We start from the raw sequence: 18928 nt of genomic DNA on the forward strand, positions 1-18928 counted from the left end.
AGGCGATGCCTCGACAGCATCGAGGTTTTCTGAGGTTGAGAGACGATTCTCAGAGAGCTTCTCCCCACCTGTGTTTTGACCAAATGATGTTTGTGTAGAAATGAATGGTCTGGAAGTTCTGCCAAAAGACAAAAGATATCACACGGGAACAGTCACCGTCACTTCCCTTAGGGCTTGAAGCCTAATTGTTTAAGGATGAAAAGAGCCACATTTTCTGTGATCATTCTGCAGTGTAGATCCCCGGTTTGGAAGTAGGTATGAGGGTAGCATGAATGGTTTGTGGACAGAATAAGTCGTAAAATAATACATCATCTGCATGTCCGGACTTTGTATCCAGCCTGCAGTAGATGATGACATGGATTTTAGAATAAAAACACTGAAAATAAAAGAATAGGGTAATTCCAGATAGGATAATATATAAAGTTTTTCTTGTTGGGACTTTAAGAATCTCTTTTACGCCCGAGACTCGTTGCTCGGGTGACGATGGAAGAGGTGGGCTTCCTTTGTGTGCATCGTGGTAGAGTCTCTGCGGGGCCCTTCTCCTTGCAGGGGCCAGGGCACCTCACAGCGTCATGAACTTGAATGAGAGTTGGCAGGGCTTTGGGGGCGAGTCTGCAGGTGCCCCCCGAAGACCCGCCAGGCCTCTCCCTTTCCTTCCTGAGCCCACTTTATACACAACTTTACTTCTGAGGTCAGAGTGTCAGAGCCACTTGCTCACCAGGTAGCCTTCAATTCAAATGAAGTGTGTAACCTTTCTTACTAGCTCAGAATTTTGGAGTAGCTTGGGCATAATATTATTGAACATAAAGGGCAAGGGTCTTTTTTTTAAAAAGTAGGGAGAAAATGATGTGATAGAATGCATGGGAGAATCTGTGTGTGCGTGCGTGCGTGTGTGTGTGCGTGTGAGTGTGTGCTCAGGTATGTGTGTGCATACTTAACACAAGGAAACCAGAATGGGTCAGTGGGTACACGAGCTCAGGGGTGGGTACAAAACCTTATTATCCTGCTTTTTCTGATGCTGGTTTGGATGGGAATTACTTAGAAGAAAAGCATCACAGTGGTTTACTTTCTCATGTTGTCAGGATTAGCTGTAGAGCCCACTTGAGGAGGGTTCATCACCAGTGGGTGACCCAGAGGTGTACTGAAGATTTGGGAAACTCTGGGCACCGACGGCCGTTGTCCCTGAGGGTCTTCACAGCCCCCAGGGGACGGTGCTCATAGTGAACGCCAGGAGGGAGAAGAAGCACTGGCGAAGCTGATTTCTTGGGCCAGAATCGGAGGAGGGAGCGACTGTCCTAAACGGCCGAGCTGCTGGCAGAAGGGGTCTTAACGCTGCCATGCTTGGAAGGACCGGGGAGTCCAGCACCCTTAGGAGCCCCCTCTTGAGCCCATCAGTCGGTCATCCAGGGATGTCCTCCTCAGCTTTCTGTCCCGCCCTAGCTTGATCAGAGAGCCAGGGACGAGGCGAGTGGGCCCAGCAGAGGAGCCCGTGGCTCCCGGGGCTGGCTGCCCTGTGGCGGCCACATCTGCCTGGGAACTGGGGACCCCGTCTCGTCAGTAAGGGATCTTTCATTGGTGATGGGACAGGTGGGTTAAAACATGAGCCGTCATTTTCCTAATGTCCCTGAAGGAATCTGTGGGAAGCTGAGAACTTTGTGGGCAGATTCTTCTGTTTCTTGGAAACTCACATTCATGACTTGTCCCACAAGAAATCTGCCAGGATCTGCTCTGCAGTTCACAAATTTCCTTGACTGTTATCTCATAAACGGTATCTGGGCTTCCCCGGTGGCGCTAGTGGTAAAGAACCCACTTGCCAATGCAGGGGATGGAAGACATAGGGGTTTGAGCCCTGGGTTGGGAAGATCCTCTGGAGAAGGAAATGGCAACCGCCTGCAGTATTCTTGCCTGGAGAATCCTGTGGACAGAGGGCAAGTAGCATTAATTCTATATTATCTTTGTATGCTGTCTCTTCTGACTTAGGATAAGAAGCGTGATTTGGTTTCAAATAATTTGGCAAAGACCCTCGGTCGTCCTTGCACTGGGTGCAGAAATGCTCAGCTCAGGGAACATCATTTTAAAAAATTTTGTTGTCATAGGCATAACTTTTTCTAGGTAGTATTTTTGATTTTTGTCTTGCTATTGAATTGAGATACCATTGACCCATTGGTGGGGAAGGTCAGGCTCCCGGAAATGGTTTGGGAGCTAATATTACATGAAAAATTAGCCCTTTCTTCAGTGTGTGCGCTAAGTCGCTCAGTCATGTCCAACTCTTTGCGACCCCATGGACTGTAGCCCGACAGGCTCCTCTGTGCAAGGGATTCTCCAGGCAAGAATACTGGAGTGGGTGGCCATTTCCTCCTCCAGGGGACCTTCCCAACCCAGGGATTGAACCCACGCCTCCTGCATTGCAGGCGGATCCTTTATCCACTGAGCCACCAGGGAAGCCCCTACTCTCAAACAGAAAAGGCAGGCAAACAAAAAAGCATCTTCTGCCTCCTTTCCTAACAAAAGCCAGGTGTCTTTGAGGGATAGGAGGAACGGAGGTCAGTGCTCAAACCTAGCCTCCTTGCAGGTGTCCCGTCTGCGCTCTGCCCGCTGCACAGGGCGTGGAGAAACGGGGTGGGGGGCGGATGGGCCACAGCTCTCAGGTGTGTGGCGTTGCTGCGGGGTCCGGGCTGGCCTTGTGTCTGGCCCCTCAGCTGTCTTGCTGCGTCACCCCGTTGGCAGATGTGGGGCACCCGTGGCCCAGGCCCCGCCCGCCCGAGGTCGCATCATGGGGGTGGCATTTACCTCACTGTATCCTGTGCGCCCTTTCGGTCCTGGCGGAGGGCCTGGGGGTGCCTCCCGTCAGGGCTCAGAGGAACTAATGATGCTTGCCTCTCGCCCCCTCTCTCCCCTCTCCCTGCACCTGCACCACCCCCCAGGGACGCTCCGGACGCAGGCCCACCAGGGAGACTTCATCTGTGTGGAGTGTGGGAAGAGCTTCCACCAGCCCAGCCACCTGCGGGCGCACATGCGGGCTCACACAGGTACGCCCGCGGACCCCAGGGCCTGGGACGCAGCCTCTAGTTCCCGGGGTCCAGCCCCGGTCGTGGGGGGGCCGGGGTCATGCTCTAGACTCTGCATTCAGCCCCTCTGCCTGAAACAGCTTTGCCCCTGCATCCAAGTGCCCTGTGGTTTGATCAGCCTGTTTTGCAAAAGCTGCATTTTAATTGCATGCTCCCACCATGCATTTTAATTGCATGCTGCGTCCGTTGGCATGACGCACGCTGGCTCTTTGCTGGCCGGCACCGGCTGGCCTGGGCACTGGGCGGTGCTGAGTGGCACGTTCTCTCGGCCTGTGAGCAGAGAGCTGGCCTGTGACGGCGGCGTATGTGTAGCAGGGACACTGCATGGTGGGGGCGGGCCCCGGTGCCCCCTCTGATATGCAGGGTGTATCCATATCTGGAGGGTCTGATGCGCAGTGACAGGCCCCCGCGGGGGGTGGGGGGGCCTCTGCACGCCCCCGCTAATTAATGCTGTCCCTGGTGGGGTGCTGCGTGGTGAAGCCTGAATTAAAAAGGGCACTGGCCCCAGGCAGCATTTTCCGTCTCTCAGCATAAGTGTTATGGTAAATTGCTATTTCCCGGCCACAGGCTGGGCTGGCGTCTTTTTTGCCTGTGAGTGTTCAGTCTGTGCGGGGTGCGCGTCCCAGGCGACGGGAAGCTCGGGTCAGCCTGCTGACGTGCGTCCTTGTCCCCACAGTGCTGTTCGAGTCTAACGGCCTCCGAGGTGCTGACGCCCACACCACCTCCACAGACGCCCCCAAACAAGTAGGTCTCCCCTCTCCCCGGGGCTGTGGGTTTTCACGTGGTAGCTGGGAAAGGGTGTCACCGTGGTCCTCAGGGTACCATGCGGTGTTTTACCAGGTGTGCAAGTAGCTCTTCGCTGCTCTGAATCAGAACCCAGCCCTGCCAAGCAGTCCGGGGGTGGCTGATAGTCCCAGAAGCTCCCGGGACCGTGAATGACACAGCTGGGGGTCCATGCAGCTGCGTGGGGTCCTGTTGGGGGTGATGAAAAGCTCTAAAAGTCAGACTTTTCCACTTGGGATGTTTTGCCTGGAAGTTACGACTTGAGACCAAGTTACGCTTCCCCTCCCGTTTTGAGAATCGTTTTTTTTTTTTAATTTGTATCAGAGTGTAATTGGTTTACACTGTGGTGTTGGTTTCTGCTGCGCTGCAAAGTGAATCACTATAGGTATATCCCTTCTCTTTGGATTCCTTCACATAGGGCACCACAGAGCACTGAGTTATATGGTGGTTTCTGGGCTGTGTAGCTATTTCTCATTAGCTCCCTGTCTTATACAGTGTCAATAGTGTGTACGTGTCCGTCCCAGTCTCCCGACTCATCCCACCTGCCTGGGTATCATATGTCCGGTTTCTACATCTGTGACTCTGTTTCTGCTTTGCACAGAAGTTCATCTGTGCAGTTTCTCTAGATTCCAGACACAAGCGCTGCTCGCCGCCGTCTGTCTCTCTCTGGCTTCCTTCCCTCTGTGTGACCGGCTCTGGGTCCATCCTCTCAGTCCTTGCAGATGTCTTTACTTCAGAATCACATTTCTGAATCGGTCCGTAAGAAGCCTGCTGCTGAGTCTGGTCTCCCGTGGTCTCGCCCTTGTCCTGATTTGATTCTTTGTTAAGCACGCCACCGACTCAGCCAGAATGCATAATGCACGCGTGTGCGTGTGTATAGGCCTTGAGTTACCATGGATGTGTGGCCTTCGTGTGTAAACCGTTCAGTCTGCAGAGTGTGGCGGCCTCCTGGGCGCGGTGACAGTGGAGTCCAGCGTGCAGCTCTGAGGTCGGGAGGCCCGTGCTCTCCTCGCGGTCTCTCCTGTGACTGTGGACCAAGACCCCGTGGTTCCAGGCTCCTCTTCCTTGTGTCCTTTTACAGGATGTCAGCCCACCCTCTTCTCCCACAAGCATTCTCTGCGTAACCGTCTTGCCTACTCATTGGTTGCCCAAGGAGATTCTGTAGCCACAACCTCCCCTTTGTAAGTGAAGAAGGGTTTCCTTGCCGCCAAGGTACACATCCAGGATCACGTCCAGGCGGGCAGGTCCACTTAGCACGCCCTCCTGTTCCTGTATGGGATTCCTGGTCTTTGACGGTGGTGAGGGAAGCAGAGGAGCCCAGTCTGTTTCTCAGGAAGAGAACAGTGTGTGAGAGCCCTCCCCAGAGCCTGCAGCCATTCATGCCTGAACCGCCTTAGGATGGACCGGACCTCATCAGAGCCTTTGGTTTCGTTTTTTATCCAGTTTTCAGAATCCCTGTATGCTGTTTAAAGGTTTTTCTTCATATATCACAGACAGAATGCCTTACCCTTTGTTGTAGTTTTTAGTAAGTGCCTTCTCTCTTAATAAAACCCATAGTTTCAGAATGAAAAGCTGTTATTTCAGGATGCTGTCACAATTTATGGAAAAAGAAAACATCTCGCTGAATGCTGAATTGAAAGGTCTGTGGACATAGGTGACCTCAGCTCAAACTGGACCGCACTCTCCTTTTTAACAGAAGTGAAACCCCCTTTCCACAGGAGTCACTGTGATGTTTGCAGGTTGTATCAGCAGCAAGGCCATGCCATAATTGGAGAATTGCACACTGACAGAGTGAGTGGAGTCAGTTCAGAGCGGTCCTGCAGACACAGACGACCCGTTCCGTCCCCCTTAGGTGTGGCTTTTCCACGCGCGCTTGGCGGGGCTGGCGGGGAATCACTGGCTGGCACTCTGAACAGCACCGTGAGGCTCTTCGGGGACACACATCAGCTTATGAGCTGCACATGAATTCCAACTAAGTCTCTGCAAGAGGCTTCTGTCACAGGAGAAAGAGATCAACAAAGCAAATCACTGAGACTGTATTTCAAATTCATTCTGTGTTAATTATGGATTTCCCAGGTGGCTCAGTGGTCAAGAACCGGCCTGCCAATACCGGAGACCTGGGTTCGATCCCTGGGTCAGGAAGATCCCCTAGAGTTGAGGAAATGGCACCCCACTCCAGTATTCTTGCCTGGGAAATCCCATGGACAGAGGAGCCTGGCGGGCTACAGTCGGTGGGGTCACAGAGTCGGACATGACTATACACACACACGCGATGGCATATTCAAGATTATGGCCTCTGAAACTTGTTTTAGTCCTTCATTACATTCAAAGTAGCTTTTGTTGGTTAATCGCTGGACTTTCTGGTTCTTGAAGGGAATTCTGTTTTCTTTAGCGTACTTTGGGATTTTCGAATTCTCATAGAGATGTGTCTGCCAGGGTAACTGCAAAACGTAGCAATAGTAGATATCAGTTTATATCTTGGTGTTCTTTCTTATGGTGAAGTTCTCATTGTTTACAAAAATCACAATTGCTGTCTTAGATTTAAAATACAATATAGATTCATAGAGTGATTCTGTAGTTATTTATGTCTAGAAGGGGACTCATTAAACTGATCAGTCATGTTCTTTTTCATGTTGAGCTTGCTTTGCCAACGTTCACTAATTAATATTTAAATCATATTCTTTTCCTGTGGGCTTTAGAAGATGTGGATCAAGGGATTTTTAAAAAAAAAAATCATACAACACTGTGTATTCATGTAGAAGTTATTTGATGTAGCAGTTACAGTGGATGGACTTTTATAGATGTACATAACAGATGCTAAATTATACAACTGAAACAGAATTTGGGAATGCAGTTTTATAATCATCATTTGTCTACTCATTAACAGTATTAATTGAGCACCTCCTGTGTGCCAGGCTCTATCTTATTGGTGGAGAATAATCAGGATTTAGAGGTGAAGGGAAACATCTTTCCTGCTTTTATGGTTTTTGAGGTCCAGTGGGTGGTTTAGATAAGAAGATGAAGAGGTGCCACTTTGACAGGGTGAGGGTCCCAGAACCCAGGCTTGGGGTGTTGAGAAGAGCGTGCCGGGTAGGCAGGGAACACAGCAGGGTGGGTGCCCCCTGCAGAGACATCCCCCCCCCAAGAGGTGGAAGAGACGTCTCACTGGAGGACTGTTTGAGGGGAGAGCTGGGCAGGTGGGCAGGAGCTCAGGACAGGAGTCTGGGGTGACACACAGGCGTGGGTGCCAGGGCTGAGATGCAGGAAGTCTGACCTGTGCCCTGGGGACCCTGGGAGGGGATGATGTCATCAGTGCTTCGTCCACGGTGAGTCGGGTTGGCCTGGGTCAGGGATGGACTGCAGAGATTCTGGACAGTGGGCTGAGCCCAGCTCTGGAGGGGCTTCGAGCAATCCCAGCGAGACCCAGGGCTGGGGGGAACTGATGGGTGTGGGGATGTTCGAGGGGTGGAGGAACTTGGGGACTGGATGTGGGGGGAAGCAGGGAAGGGATGGACCAGACCTGGGTTCTGGCTTCAGGCTCCAGCTCCGGAGAGGAGCCTGTCCTGGCGCCTGGAATGTGGCCAGAGGAGCTGGACAAAATCTGTTCCCATTGACCTTCGAGTCAAGTTGGTGATGCCTCGTGGCAGGTGAATATGTGGGTTTGAAGCAGAGAACGATGTGGGTGGGGCACATATGAATATTTCATAGCTCGCAATGTCGAAGAGCAACCAAGATCAGCCAGTTCGACTCCAAGCGACTCAGTGATACGAGTTATTAAGACACTGGCTTACCAAGTAGGAGGCTGTAACCCAGGTCTCACCTCAGGCAAGCGAACTTCACCTGGGTGTCCTCATCTGTAACATGAGGGCAGCAACAACACGTCTGTGCCTGCGGAGACAATTCTCGATGGCGCGCTGAGCCTGACAGAGGCGGCACGCCCAGCACGTTGGCGGCTGTCAGTTTCCTAGGAGTGAACCGTTGTCCTGAAGAGCTGGGCAGACGGGACTGTGTATGAGTGGCGCATGCGTGTGTGAGCATCTGCACACTTGTACCAACGCTGTGTGGACGCGCCCCTCGGGGACAGCTGTGCTCAGGGACCCAGCGTCTCGGCTGCTTCCTCTCCTGCGGTCTTCCTGCCTCGTCAGGACCTGGCGGTGTGCTCGGAAGCGCTCTGGTTTTCTCTTGTTCTAGTTGCTCCTTAACAGAGAAGGCGATGGCACCCCACTCCAGTACTCTTGCCTGGAAAATCCCATGGATGGAGGAGCCTGGTAGGCTGCAGTCCACGGGGTCGCAAAGAGTGGGACGCGACTGAGCGACTTCACTTTCACTTTTCGCTTTCATGCACTGGAGAGGAAATGGCAACCCACTCCAGTGTTCTTGCCTGGAGAATCCCAGGGACGGGGGAGCCTGGTGGGCTGCCGTCTATGGGGTCCCACAGAGTCGGACTCGACTAAAGCGACGCAGCAGCAGCAGCAGCAGTAGTTGCACGTTAAAGGGAGAATAGGAAAACTCTCAGTTTGAGGGAAGTGTCATCGGCATAATGTGGTTCCTGGTGGACCCCACGCTGCTGGGCAGCTGCCGTGTCTGTACCACAGTCATACAGCAGCTGCACTTACTTTGCTGAGATAATATTTGAATTTTCTGTGTGGGGTGATCCTAATGTTATAATATCTAGATGCAGGAATGGATTTATTCAGTTAATTTAGCTACTTGAGGAATGAAAGCGTTTCCTCTTTTTGTTTTTCTGAAGCAGGTCATGCTTGCAGTTTAGTTTTTCTTCTGTTCCATTACGGTTTGTTACAGGATGTCGAATACAGTTAGCGCCACATGCTATAGGACCTTGTTTATGTACCCCACATGTAATACATGATAGTTTGCACCTCACTTCAGTTCAGTTCAGTCGCTCTGTCCTGTCCGACTCTTTGCCACCCCATGAATCGCAGCACGCCAGGCCTCCCTGTCCATCACCATCTCCCGGAGTTCACTCAGACTCACGTCCATCGAGTCCGTGATGCCATCCAGCCATCTCATCCTGGGTCGTCCCCTTCTCCTCCTGCCCCCAATCCCTCCCAGCATCAGAGTCTTTTCCAATGAGTCAGCTCTTTGCATGAGGTGGCCAAAGTACTGGAGTTTCAGCTTTAGCATCATTCCTTCCAAAGAACACCCAGGGTTGATCTCCTTCAGAATGGACTGGTTGGATCTCCTCGCAGTCCACGGGACTCTCAAGAGTCTTCTCCAACAGCACCGTTCAAAAGCATCAATTCTTCGGTGCTCAGCTTTCTTTACAGTCCAACTCTCACATCCATACATGACCACTGGAAAAACCATAGCCTTGACTAGACGGACCTTTGTTGGTGAAGTAATGTCTCTGTTTTTTAATATGCTATCTACGTTGGTCATAACTTTCCTTCCAAGGAGTAAGCGTCTTTTAATTTCATAGTGGCAGTCACCATCTGCAGTGATTTTGGAGCCCCAAAAAATAAAGTCTGACACTGTTTCCACTGTTTCCCCATTTATTTCCCATGAAATGATGGGACCGGATGCCATGATCTTCGTTTTCTGAATGTTGAGCTTTAAGCCAGCTTTTTCACTCTCCTCTTTCACTTTCATCAAGAGGCTTTTTAGTTCCTCTTCACTCTCTGCCATAAGGGTGGTGTCATCTGCATATTTGAGGTGATTGATATTTCTCCCGGCAATCTTGATTCCAGCTTGTGCTTCTTCCAGCCCAGCATTTCTCATGATGTACTCTGCATATAAGTTAGATAAGCAGGGTGACAATATACAGCCTTGATGTACTCCTTTTCCTATTTGGAACCAGTCAGTTGTTCCATGTCCAGTTCTATCTGTTTCTTCCTGACCTGCATATAGGTTTCTCAAGAAACAGATCAGGTGGTCTGGTATTCCCATCTCTATCAGAATTTTCCACAGTTTATTGTGATCCACACAGTCAAAGGCTTTGGCATAGTCAATAAGGAAGAAATCGATGTTTTTCTGGAACTCTCTTGCTTTTTCCATGATCCAGCAGATGTTGGCAATTTGATCTCTGGTTTCTCTGCCTCTTCTAAAACCAGCTTGAACATCTGGAAGTTCACGGTTCACGTATTGCTGAAGCCTGCCTTGGATAATTTTGAGCGTTACTTTACTAGCATGTGAGATGAGTGCAATTGTGTGGTAGTTTGAACATTCTTTGGCATTGCCTTTCTTTGGGATTGGAATGAAAACGGACCTTTTCCAGTCCTGTGGCCACTGCTGAGTTTTCCCAATTTGCTGGCATGTTGAGTGCAGCACTTTCACAGCATCATCTTTCAGGATTTGAAATAGCTCAACTGGAATTCCATCACCTCCACTAGCTTTGTTCATAGTGATGCTTTCTAAGGCCCACTTGACTTCACATTCCAGGATGTCTGGCTCTAGGTGAATGATCACACCATTGTGTTTATCTGGGTTGTGAAGGCCTTTTTTGTACAGTTCTTCTGTGTATTCTTGCCACCTCTTCTTAATATCTTCTGCTTCTGTTTGGTCCATACCATTTCTGCTAACCCCAAATTCCCAATCCCTCCCTCCGCCATCCCCCTCCCTGAAAGAGCTTCCTTCTGGTGTGTCTTTGGCCGTGGTCTCTTTCTGCATGCATGCTGAGCAAGCCCCGTCTGTGTCACACACAGGCTTGCACTTGAAGCTCTGCGATCCCAGATGGCTGTCTTTCTCAGCACGTTCCCTTCATGGGTGGGGTGGGGAGGAATACTGACTCATTAGGAGTTACAAGTCTGGGTTAGGACAGGGCAGGGTGTCGAATAGTTGGTTCCTGGGCACAGTATTGATTCTGTAGGCATCCAGTTCCTTTGCATTTCTTGTAAAAGGGCTTGAGCCCTGGCACTGAGGAGCCCATTTCATGAGTGAGCTTCTCTAGCCATGGGGATGGGTTCTTCAGCCCTGGGCGACTGGAGGCACCCGTTGCTTGTGCTTATATTAGGAAGATGATTCTGATCATAAGAGAAGCTAATATTCCAAGCAAAACTCTATAATAAAGAGGAGGGATTCATGCATGTCATCATTTTCAAAATGCTCTGCCATAGCTTTAACAAAATTGAGTGTTTAATTTCTACTCATCATCAAAATTAATCATTAGAAAGAATACTTTTGAACATAATATGCTAAAATATTGGAATCATTGTGCTATGCATGTTAGAGAAAAAATAGGGGTTTTTTTTGTAATGTTGTGGAGAAATTGTGTTTTTCCACTATATTTTTTGTGAAATGTTAGAAACTAAGTAATGTCTAAAACCAAGAAAAATTAACCCACTCTCCTTCCATTCCCCTGGTTTCAGGATTTCAGAGACCAGACTGTCTTTTGCTGAATTATGAAATCTGGTGTTTTGATTTGTTTGGATTGCTTGCCAGAATTTATAGTCTATGATTAATAGTTTATTTCTTACTGTTCTAAATGGTATTTTGAAATAGTTAAGCTGGAGAAATAATTCCATTAATCAAAATAAAGAGAAATGAGAAAATAAATGGCAACATAGTTTGCCACATTTTTAGCTGCAGAGGTTCTAATGCAAATGATGGATAAATAGTGTGGCACAGAGGTAAAGAACCGGCCTGCCAGTGCAGGGGACACAAAGGGACGTGGGGAAGCCTCCCGGGAGCAGAAAATGGCAACCCCTCCAGCATCCTGCCTGGGAAAACCCAGGACAGAGGGGCCTGACGGGTTACTGTCCGTGGGGTTGCACAGAGTCGCACATGACTGAGCACGCACCCTGTGTGTGTCCAGTGGGCTTCCCAGGTGGGCCAGTGGGCGGAGAACCTGCTTGCAGTGCAGGGGATGCAGGAGTCTTGGATTCGGTCAGGGATATCCTGGGAGAAGGGCGTGGCAACCCCCTCCAGTATTCTTGCCTGGAGAATCCCATGGACAGAGGAGCCTGGCGGTGATGGTCCGTAGGGTCACACGGAGTCAGACACGACTGAAGTGACCGAGCAGGCTCACGTGTCTGTTTTCAGTATCCCTTTTAGATTCGCTGTATCACGGATCACATCTCCAAATTCAGAGGATTTGTCTCAGCAATTTCTTACTCATGTAAATCCAACTCATGTAAGCTCTTGAAACACAGCATGCATTTTTCCATTAACTATAATACAACGCCCAAAGTCGTGACTGCAACTAGTGATTTACCTGAAATGACCCGTGACACTGTGAGCCAGAGTGTACTGATGGCTTCTCGGGAAAGGTCCTTCTCACCAAGATGTTCCGTGCACATTGTGGAGCGTGTAGCATCAGTGCGCGTGTCTAAGGCAGGCATCGTGTGCAAACTGACCTCCGGAAGACTCACGCGTGTCCTGGGGATTCCAGCACTTGTGTGTGTCTGTCACTGACCCTCATACGTGAGCACATATGCATTCCTCTACCTTGTAAGACAAAAGGGGCGAAAAAGCAGGTCTCATCAAATTCCAGAAGTCAGTATTCATCCCTAGAACATTGAAATGCCTGAAGGAAAGATGTTTCTTTCAGTCTTACTGAAGAACCTGCAAGTCACACAGCCGCTGTAGAGAAAAGCCAAATTTTCTAAGAGCAGGCTTCTCATTTTCTGATGACTCTTCGTTTGTGGGAGAATAAGAACAATCTGTGTGTACTCAGATATCACGAGTCCACTTAGTTGAAGTGTTTCTGTGACTCTTTCTCCCATGGCTGCCTTTTCCCCTGCGTCTGATTGCTCAGATGCAGTGCGCTCATTTCTTAACAAGCCCTGTAGGACTGCTGCAGCGAGCAGTAAGGTGATGGCCCCAGTGAGTGAGGGAGTGAAAACGCCTTTCTCAAGCATGAGGTGCTGTTTGAGCACATCCCTTCCTTCGTGAACAGCAGGCATGTCTGCCTCGCGGTTGGTGGACTGAATTGAACACCCTGGTGGTTTGGGTTGGATTCTGCAGTTCCCCCAAAATAAGTAGTGTAAAAACTTTCCGTGCCTGCAGTGTGCAGCTTCAGACCTTTAAGGACACACGGCCACCCTCCTGTCTCCTCTTTAACGGCCGGTACAAGTTTGTGAATTCTGGCCCGCAGGATGGGAAATCCAGGGGCTGCCTGGGTGAAGTCTGAGTTGTGTTTACAAAGTGTAGACGCACACACACAGAATACACATGCATGTTCACACACATTCTTCACCCATTTATGGAATCCTTGGCAAGTGTGTTTGCTACATACAGTAGAAATTCTAGAAATTCTCAAGGCCAGTCACCTAACAGCCAACAAGAAATCCCATGTTCCTGTTGTGAACACAAAGGCCATTTCCCTTCCTCTAATGAATTTCCCTTCCTCTAATGAATTCCATCGGAGATGGATCTCTACCCACGTGATGTCGCTGTGCAAAAATACAAAATATCCTTCTCAGCTTACTGCAGGCTTCCCTTATAGCTCAGCTGGTAAAGAATGTGCCTGCAATGCAGGAGACCCTGGTTCAATCCCTGGGTTGGGAAGATCCCCTGGAGAAGGGAAAGGCTACCCACTCCAGTATTCTGGCCTAGAGAATTCCATGGACTATACCCCTGGGGTCACAAAGAGTTGAACACGACTGAGTGACTTCCACTTTAAACTTGCTGCAGGAAATTCACCGTCTACTTAAGGAAGTTTAATCAACATTCTGTCACTGTCCCTACATTTCAAATAACCCCCTGTTCGTACCACTGTGCCCAGCCCCCAGCCCCACACGAAATGTTGTTGGTATCTTTCTGACTTCCCCTAGATGTCGACGGGAAATCTGGATGCAGAGCTTTCCACAGGGGTTTTCTGAAACTGTTAACTAAAGAGAAGCATTTAATTCATTATGTCAACCGGACCTTCCTCCTGAACTTATTTCTAGGCTTGCTGCCGGCGTAGCTGGAGAGCAGTTAGAATTTCACATGAGCGCCGCATTTTATCTGTGCATGCTAATTTCAAGCTGTTGGTTTTACTTCATGGAGAATTCAGTTGAAGGTTAATGCAGTTAAGTGAGATTAATCTTGCCCTGTTGTGTTGTCCTCAGATTGTAAGCGCCATCGTTCAGACAGTAATGCTTCAGACGTTGCCTGAGAGCCTGTCTGAACGCTGGGGCTCACCTTCCCTCTCCCTTCCATCTCCCTTCCATCTTGTAGCTCCCATGACTTCAGAACACCCCTTCCGTTTTTCCAACACCGTTGTTACTTTTGGCAATGAGTGGAATTCTCTCAGGTCCTGACAGACCTGTGGGAGTGCTGTAGTGTTTGTTTATACGGCCCCCACATTTAACCCTGTTCTGGAATTGTTGTTCACATGTAAACCTACGTTGTACTACAGAGCACTGCTTTTAAAAAAATTGTTGCTGTTCACTTGCTAAGTCATATCTGCCTCTTTGCGACCCCATGGACTGCAGCACTCCTGGCTTCCCTGTCCTTCACCATCTCCCAGAGTTTGCTCAGTAAAAAATCATTATTTACGAAAATCCATACTTAATTCAGATTTCCTCCGTTTTCCCTTAATGTCCTTGATCCTTTTCCAGGGTCCCCTCCAGGATATGACATTACATCTAATTGTCCTGACTCCCTAGGTCCCCTTGACCATGATTTTCTCAGATTTTCCTTGTTTTTTCTTTCTTTTAATTTTTGGCTGCACCATATGACTTGTGGGATCTTAGTTCCCTAACCAGGGATTAAACCCATGCCCCTGCACTGGCAGCGCCGAGTCTTAACCACTGGACTGCCAGGGAAAGCCCACCAGTCCCACCTTGCCAATCCTCCTCCAGTCCCACCTTGCCATCTTTTCAACCTTTCCTCCAGAGCTGGTTCAGACCCTGGGATTTGCTGTTCTGGTGTGCGGACTGGAGATGCCCAGGGCCTCTCTGTAGATCCCTGACGGTTGCCCAGGCTGCCTCGGAGGCTTGCAAGCTCCTCCTGCTCATCTGTCATGCTCAGTTCAGCCGCTCAGTCGTGTCCGACTCTTTGTGACCCCATGAAGCGCAGCACACCAGGCCTCCCTGTCCATCACCAGCTCCCGGGGTCCGCCCAAACCCATGCCATCCAGCCATCTCATCCTCTGTCGTCCCCTTCTCCTCCTGCCCTCAAGCCCTCCCAGCATCAGGGTTGTTTCAGATGAGTCAGCTCTCTGCATCAGCTGGCCAAAGTACTGGAGTTTCAGCTTCAACATCAGTCCTTCAGTGAACACCCAGGACTGATCTCCTTTAGGATGGACTGGTCGGATCTCCTTGCTGTTCAAGGGACTCTCAAGAGTCTTCTCCAACACCACAGTTCAAAAGTATCCGTTCTTCGGTGCTCAGCTTTCCTTATAGTCCAACTCTCATATCCATACATGACTACTCGAAAAACCATAGCCTTGACTAGACAGGCCTTTGTTAGCAAAGTAATGTCTCTGCTTTTTAATATGCTATCCAGGTTGGTCATAACTTTCCTTCCAAGGAGTAAGCGTCTTTTAATTTCATGGAGGCTGTAGTCACCATCTGCAGTGGTTTTGGAGCCCAGAAAAATAAAGTCAGCCACTGTTTCCCCATCTATTTGCCACGAAGTGATGGGACCAGATGCCATGATCTTAGTTTTTTGAATGTTGAGCTTTAAGCCAACTTTTTCACTCTTCTCTTTCACTTTCATCAAGAGACTCTTTAGTTCTTCACTTTCTGCCATAAGAGTGGTGTTCTCTGCATATCTGAGGTTACTGATATTTCTCCCGGCAATCTTGATTCCAGCTTGTGCTTCTTCCAGCCCAGCATTTCTCGTGATGTACTCTACATATAAGTTAAGTAAGCGTGCGTCATGAGTTACAGCTAAAGCCAGGTGTGTTTGCCGGCTGACTCGGCGGCTCTGTGAAGGTTACTGTTTGCGCTTTGGGTGACGCTAAGAAAGTAGTAAGACAACTGCCCTTAGTAACCGGAAGGCAGAAATGAGCTTTTCTCTTGTCTCTTTTTTCCTCCAGGGGAGAGACCATTCTAACGCAGATGCTGTCCAAACAGTGCCTCTCAGAAAGGGAACCTAGAGATACACTTGGTCCGTTCCGGTGCCGTGACCTTGTCCGCAGCCCCCTCCTGAACGTCCCAAGACAGCCACCCTGGCCGCCCCGTGGAAGACCCCCCCAGCCGGACACCGCCTCGCATCCTGCAGCTGCCCGCCAGAGCGGAAGCTAAAGGGGGCTTCTTGTCACGTGTTTAAACATCGGCGAAGATGCTCTTCTTAGAAGTACCTGTAGATGTTCTATACGCATCCACGTGCTCACCAATCATAGTCCGTGCTTTTTACAGTAAGCGAGGTGTTGGCAGGCACGGTAGGGACACAGAGCATCTGTATCGTTCAAGACAGGTTCGAGACACTGGAAAGATGCTCGTGTGTGTCGACAGACTGGAGCAGCCACGTGGGATTTTGGAGGACCGCGGGGGTGACATTGGGACTGACGGCGGGGAGCCAGGGGGGCGGGGTGCTGACGATGCCCCGGCCTCTCCGCATCTTAGTACGTATTTAAAATAGTAAGAGGCAGGACGGGCATTCAGGTGCTGTGGAAGCAGGCTTGAAGGGGCGGCGGGGGTGCCGGGTGACGAGGCCCTCCGTCTTCAGGGGTCCCACCGCCTGTCCCAGCTGAGTTCCCCTCCCGTCTGTGCCCAGTGAACCCGGAAGAGGTGACGCGGCCGTGGGAAGTCTTTGATTGTGTTTCGGGAAAGAGCGCTAGTTGAACACTAAGAAAAGCAGGCTTCTTTGTTTATTCTCAGGACCTTCTGGTAACAGGGCTACATTCTGCAAACTGCTTACAACAGAAGACTGCCCGTCTTAACAAATGATCTAGCCACTGAACCCCTCCACCCCCGACCCGGACCCTTTGACTCAAGTGGGAGAACCCCTGGAGCAGGTGGGGGGCCAGGTCACCCCTGGGTCCTGGCGCTCTGGGGTCCTCCTGCCCCCCCCCACCTTCCCATCCATATGTCCCAGCAAGTAGGCGTCTTTTCTTCTCGGGCCTGGGGGCCTCCACTCGCGAGTCCCCTCGTTCCCAGACCGGGGAAGCCCCCAGGCCCGTGGGTGGGGGCGGCTTTATATACCTCTTCCTCACTCACACAGAGGCAAGTTTCAGCGGGGGGTTAAGGCCCATAAGAAAGGATCTTAAGCCTTGCAGTGTATGCAGTTAAAATTGTATTCCGCAGAGAGACATGTTTTCTTTTCCCATCGCCATGACACTGTGTGTGATGGCGGGGTTTCTGAGACGTTCAGGTTTTTGCACATAGTGATCTTAAGCATTATCACAAGTTACTGCTGCCTTGAATGAAAATGTTCTGTGAAATTTTTTGCAAAAGCTTTACTAGGTTTTTTTTTTTTTAATTGTGAAATTTTGTAAAGGCAGGAAACGGATTAAAACGAGCATGCTAAATATATTTTTCAAAAAAGCAATAATTTTACATGTACAGAAATTATCCTAACCTTTAAAACTGGTGAGAGCGACAGTTTACTTAATACAGTAATGGATTAGTGCAGTTTTTGTAGAAATGGGCTTCTGATACAAAGAGTTGTTTAAATACACACACACACAAACCCTGAAGTGTGGTTTTCCTGTTCTAATGATTTGTTGAATTATATTATTATTGTTGTTGTTGTTATTGTTGTTGTTCTTAGTTAATGTTTGGTTCTGGATTCTACTTGTTACTGAATTTAAATTACTTGACGGTTCAGGTTACTTTGCAGCGTTTGCAAACGATGCAATGTAACTGGCTAGCTTATATCTATAAATATATATACATGTATGTACACACACATATATAGGCATATATGTGTATGTATATATATATAACTTTTTTACTTATTTTTTCCTGATATTCTTACACCAGATATGTTCCAGAATGACCTGTCGTGTTGGTGTCATTAGGGATGTCCGTGCAGATATGATCAGCGGCTGTAATTGACTGTCCTGTCAAGTTATTTGAACAAAGCCACAGAGACACATTCCTTTCTTCACACTGGGAATCAGAATGCCTTTCTGTCGACTTATGTTTGATCATGTCCGTAGTCTCCCCCCAGTGATCATTTCTGTATTTTCTGGCTTTTATTTTCTTGGCTGACACTGAAGGGTGACAGTTCAGGGCCTGCTGTTTCTCTGTGTTTCTGTTATTAAAGGAGCTCTGTACACAATACGGCGCAGAGGAGTTGCCTATGTGCGCACCTTCAGAGCCACAGACGGCATCCTGGGAGCCCCTCTGTGGGCAGCCTGCTGGAAGGGTGCTTCCTGGGGCCCTGCTGGCTGGACACACAGCCCAGGCCAGTTGGAATACTTGTTTCTGCCCAGAGCACAGAAATAAGGTTTTCACTTCATTCAGCAGAAGAGGGGGTGGGGAGGCCCTCCGAGGACGCTGCCTCTGAGACAAGCCACCTGGGGCCTGACTGTGGTTCCTTTCTCCCACTGATCATCAGTATTGTATGGGTTTGCTCATGCGTTGATGTCAGTTTGACCATAGTATTTAATATGATTTGTGTTTTACTTATTTATTTAGCCAATGTGGTTTGACTCGCCTTTTTTCGAATGAGGATTTCCGCGTGGTCTCTCCTGTACGTCACCTTCTGACTGTTAGAGACTTTCTGCTACCTCTCCTCCTCTGCTGTCTCCTTGTTTCTCGGCAGGATCTTGCAGTGTTGCGTCAGATGTAACGTAGACAATAAAGGGTTTGGTTCTGCACCGCAGCTTCTCCGTGTGTCTCCCCCCAACCCCCACCTGCGCTCCCGGCCTGCTGGTCTCACTCCTGCTCCTTGCTCACGCCTCTTCCTCCTCGTCCAACTCAAGTGACACAAATGATGAGCTTATCGAGGTCTTTCAGGTTATTCACTCTTATTCCTTAACTTGAAGAATGAGCATTTCGATCCTCTGGACACTCGGTTGTTCAGCACCTTCTCCGGGCGTCCGTCCGCTGTCCTGTCTCTCCTTTCCCTTGGCTCCTGGGAGGCCTGGGGCCGTCTCAGACGGATGCGTTTCCCCTGGGCTGTGACACAGCCCAGATCCTCAGGCCAAAGGGGGTGGTGCCTACTAGGCTTTGAGAAGTACCCAGTGCTTTAAGAGCTGCCTCCCCATGGCTACTTATCTTTTAAACCAAGAAAGACAC

General features: G+C 49.5%; 1 protein-coding gene across 1 annotated transcript in view; it reads left to right on the forward strand.

The window, feature by feature from the left end:
- The window catches only part of ZNF516 (zinc finger protein 516), a 52076-nt gene extending 36188 nt beyond the window's left edge, over positions 1-15888 (forward strand). The window contains exons 3-5 of the mRNA XM_068994005.1: positions 2925-3029; positions 3745-3812; positions 15778-15888. Of these exons, the coding sequence (XP_068850106.1) occupies positions 2925-3029; positions 3745-3812; positions 15778-15837 (233 nt within the window). The 3' untranslated portion in view covers positions 15838-15888. The remainder of the gene's footprint in view (positions 1-2924; positions 3030-3744; positions 3813-15777) is intronic.
- The last annotated feature ends 3040 nt before the right edge of the window (positions 15889-18928 follow it).

Source organism: Capricornis sumatraensis, chromosome 21, assembly GCF_032405125.1.
Source record: "Capricornis sumatraensis isolate serow.1 chromosome 21, serow.2, whole genome shotgun sequence".
Lineage (NCBI taxonomy): Eukaryota > Metazoa > Chordata > Mammalia > Artiodactyla > Bovidae > Capricornis > Capricornis sumatraensis.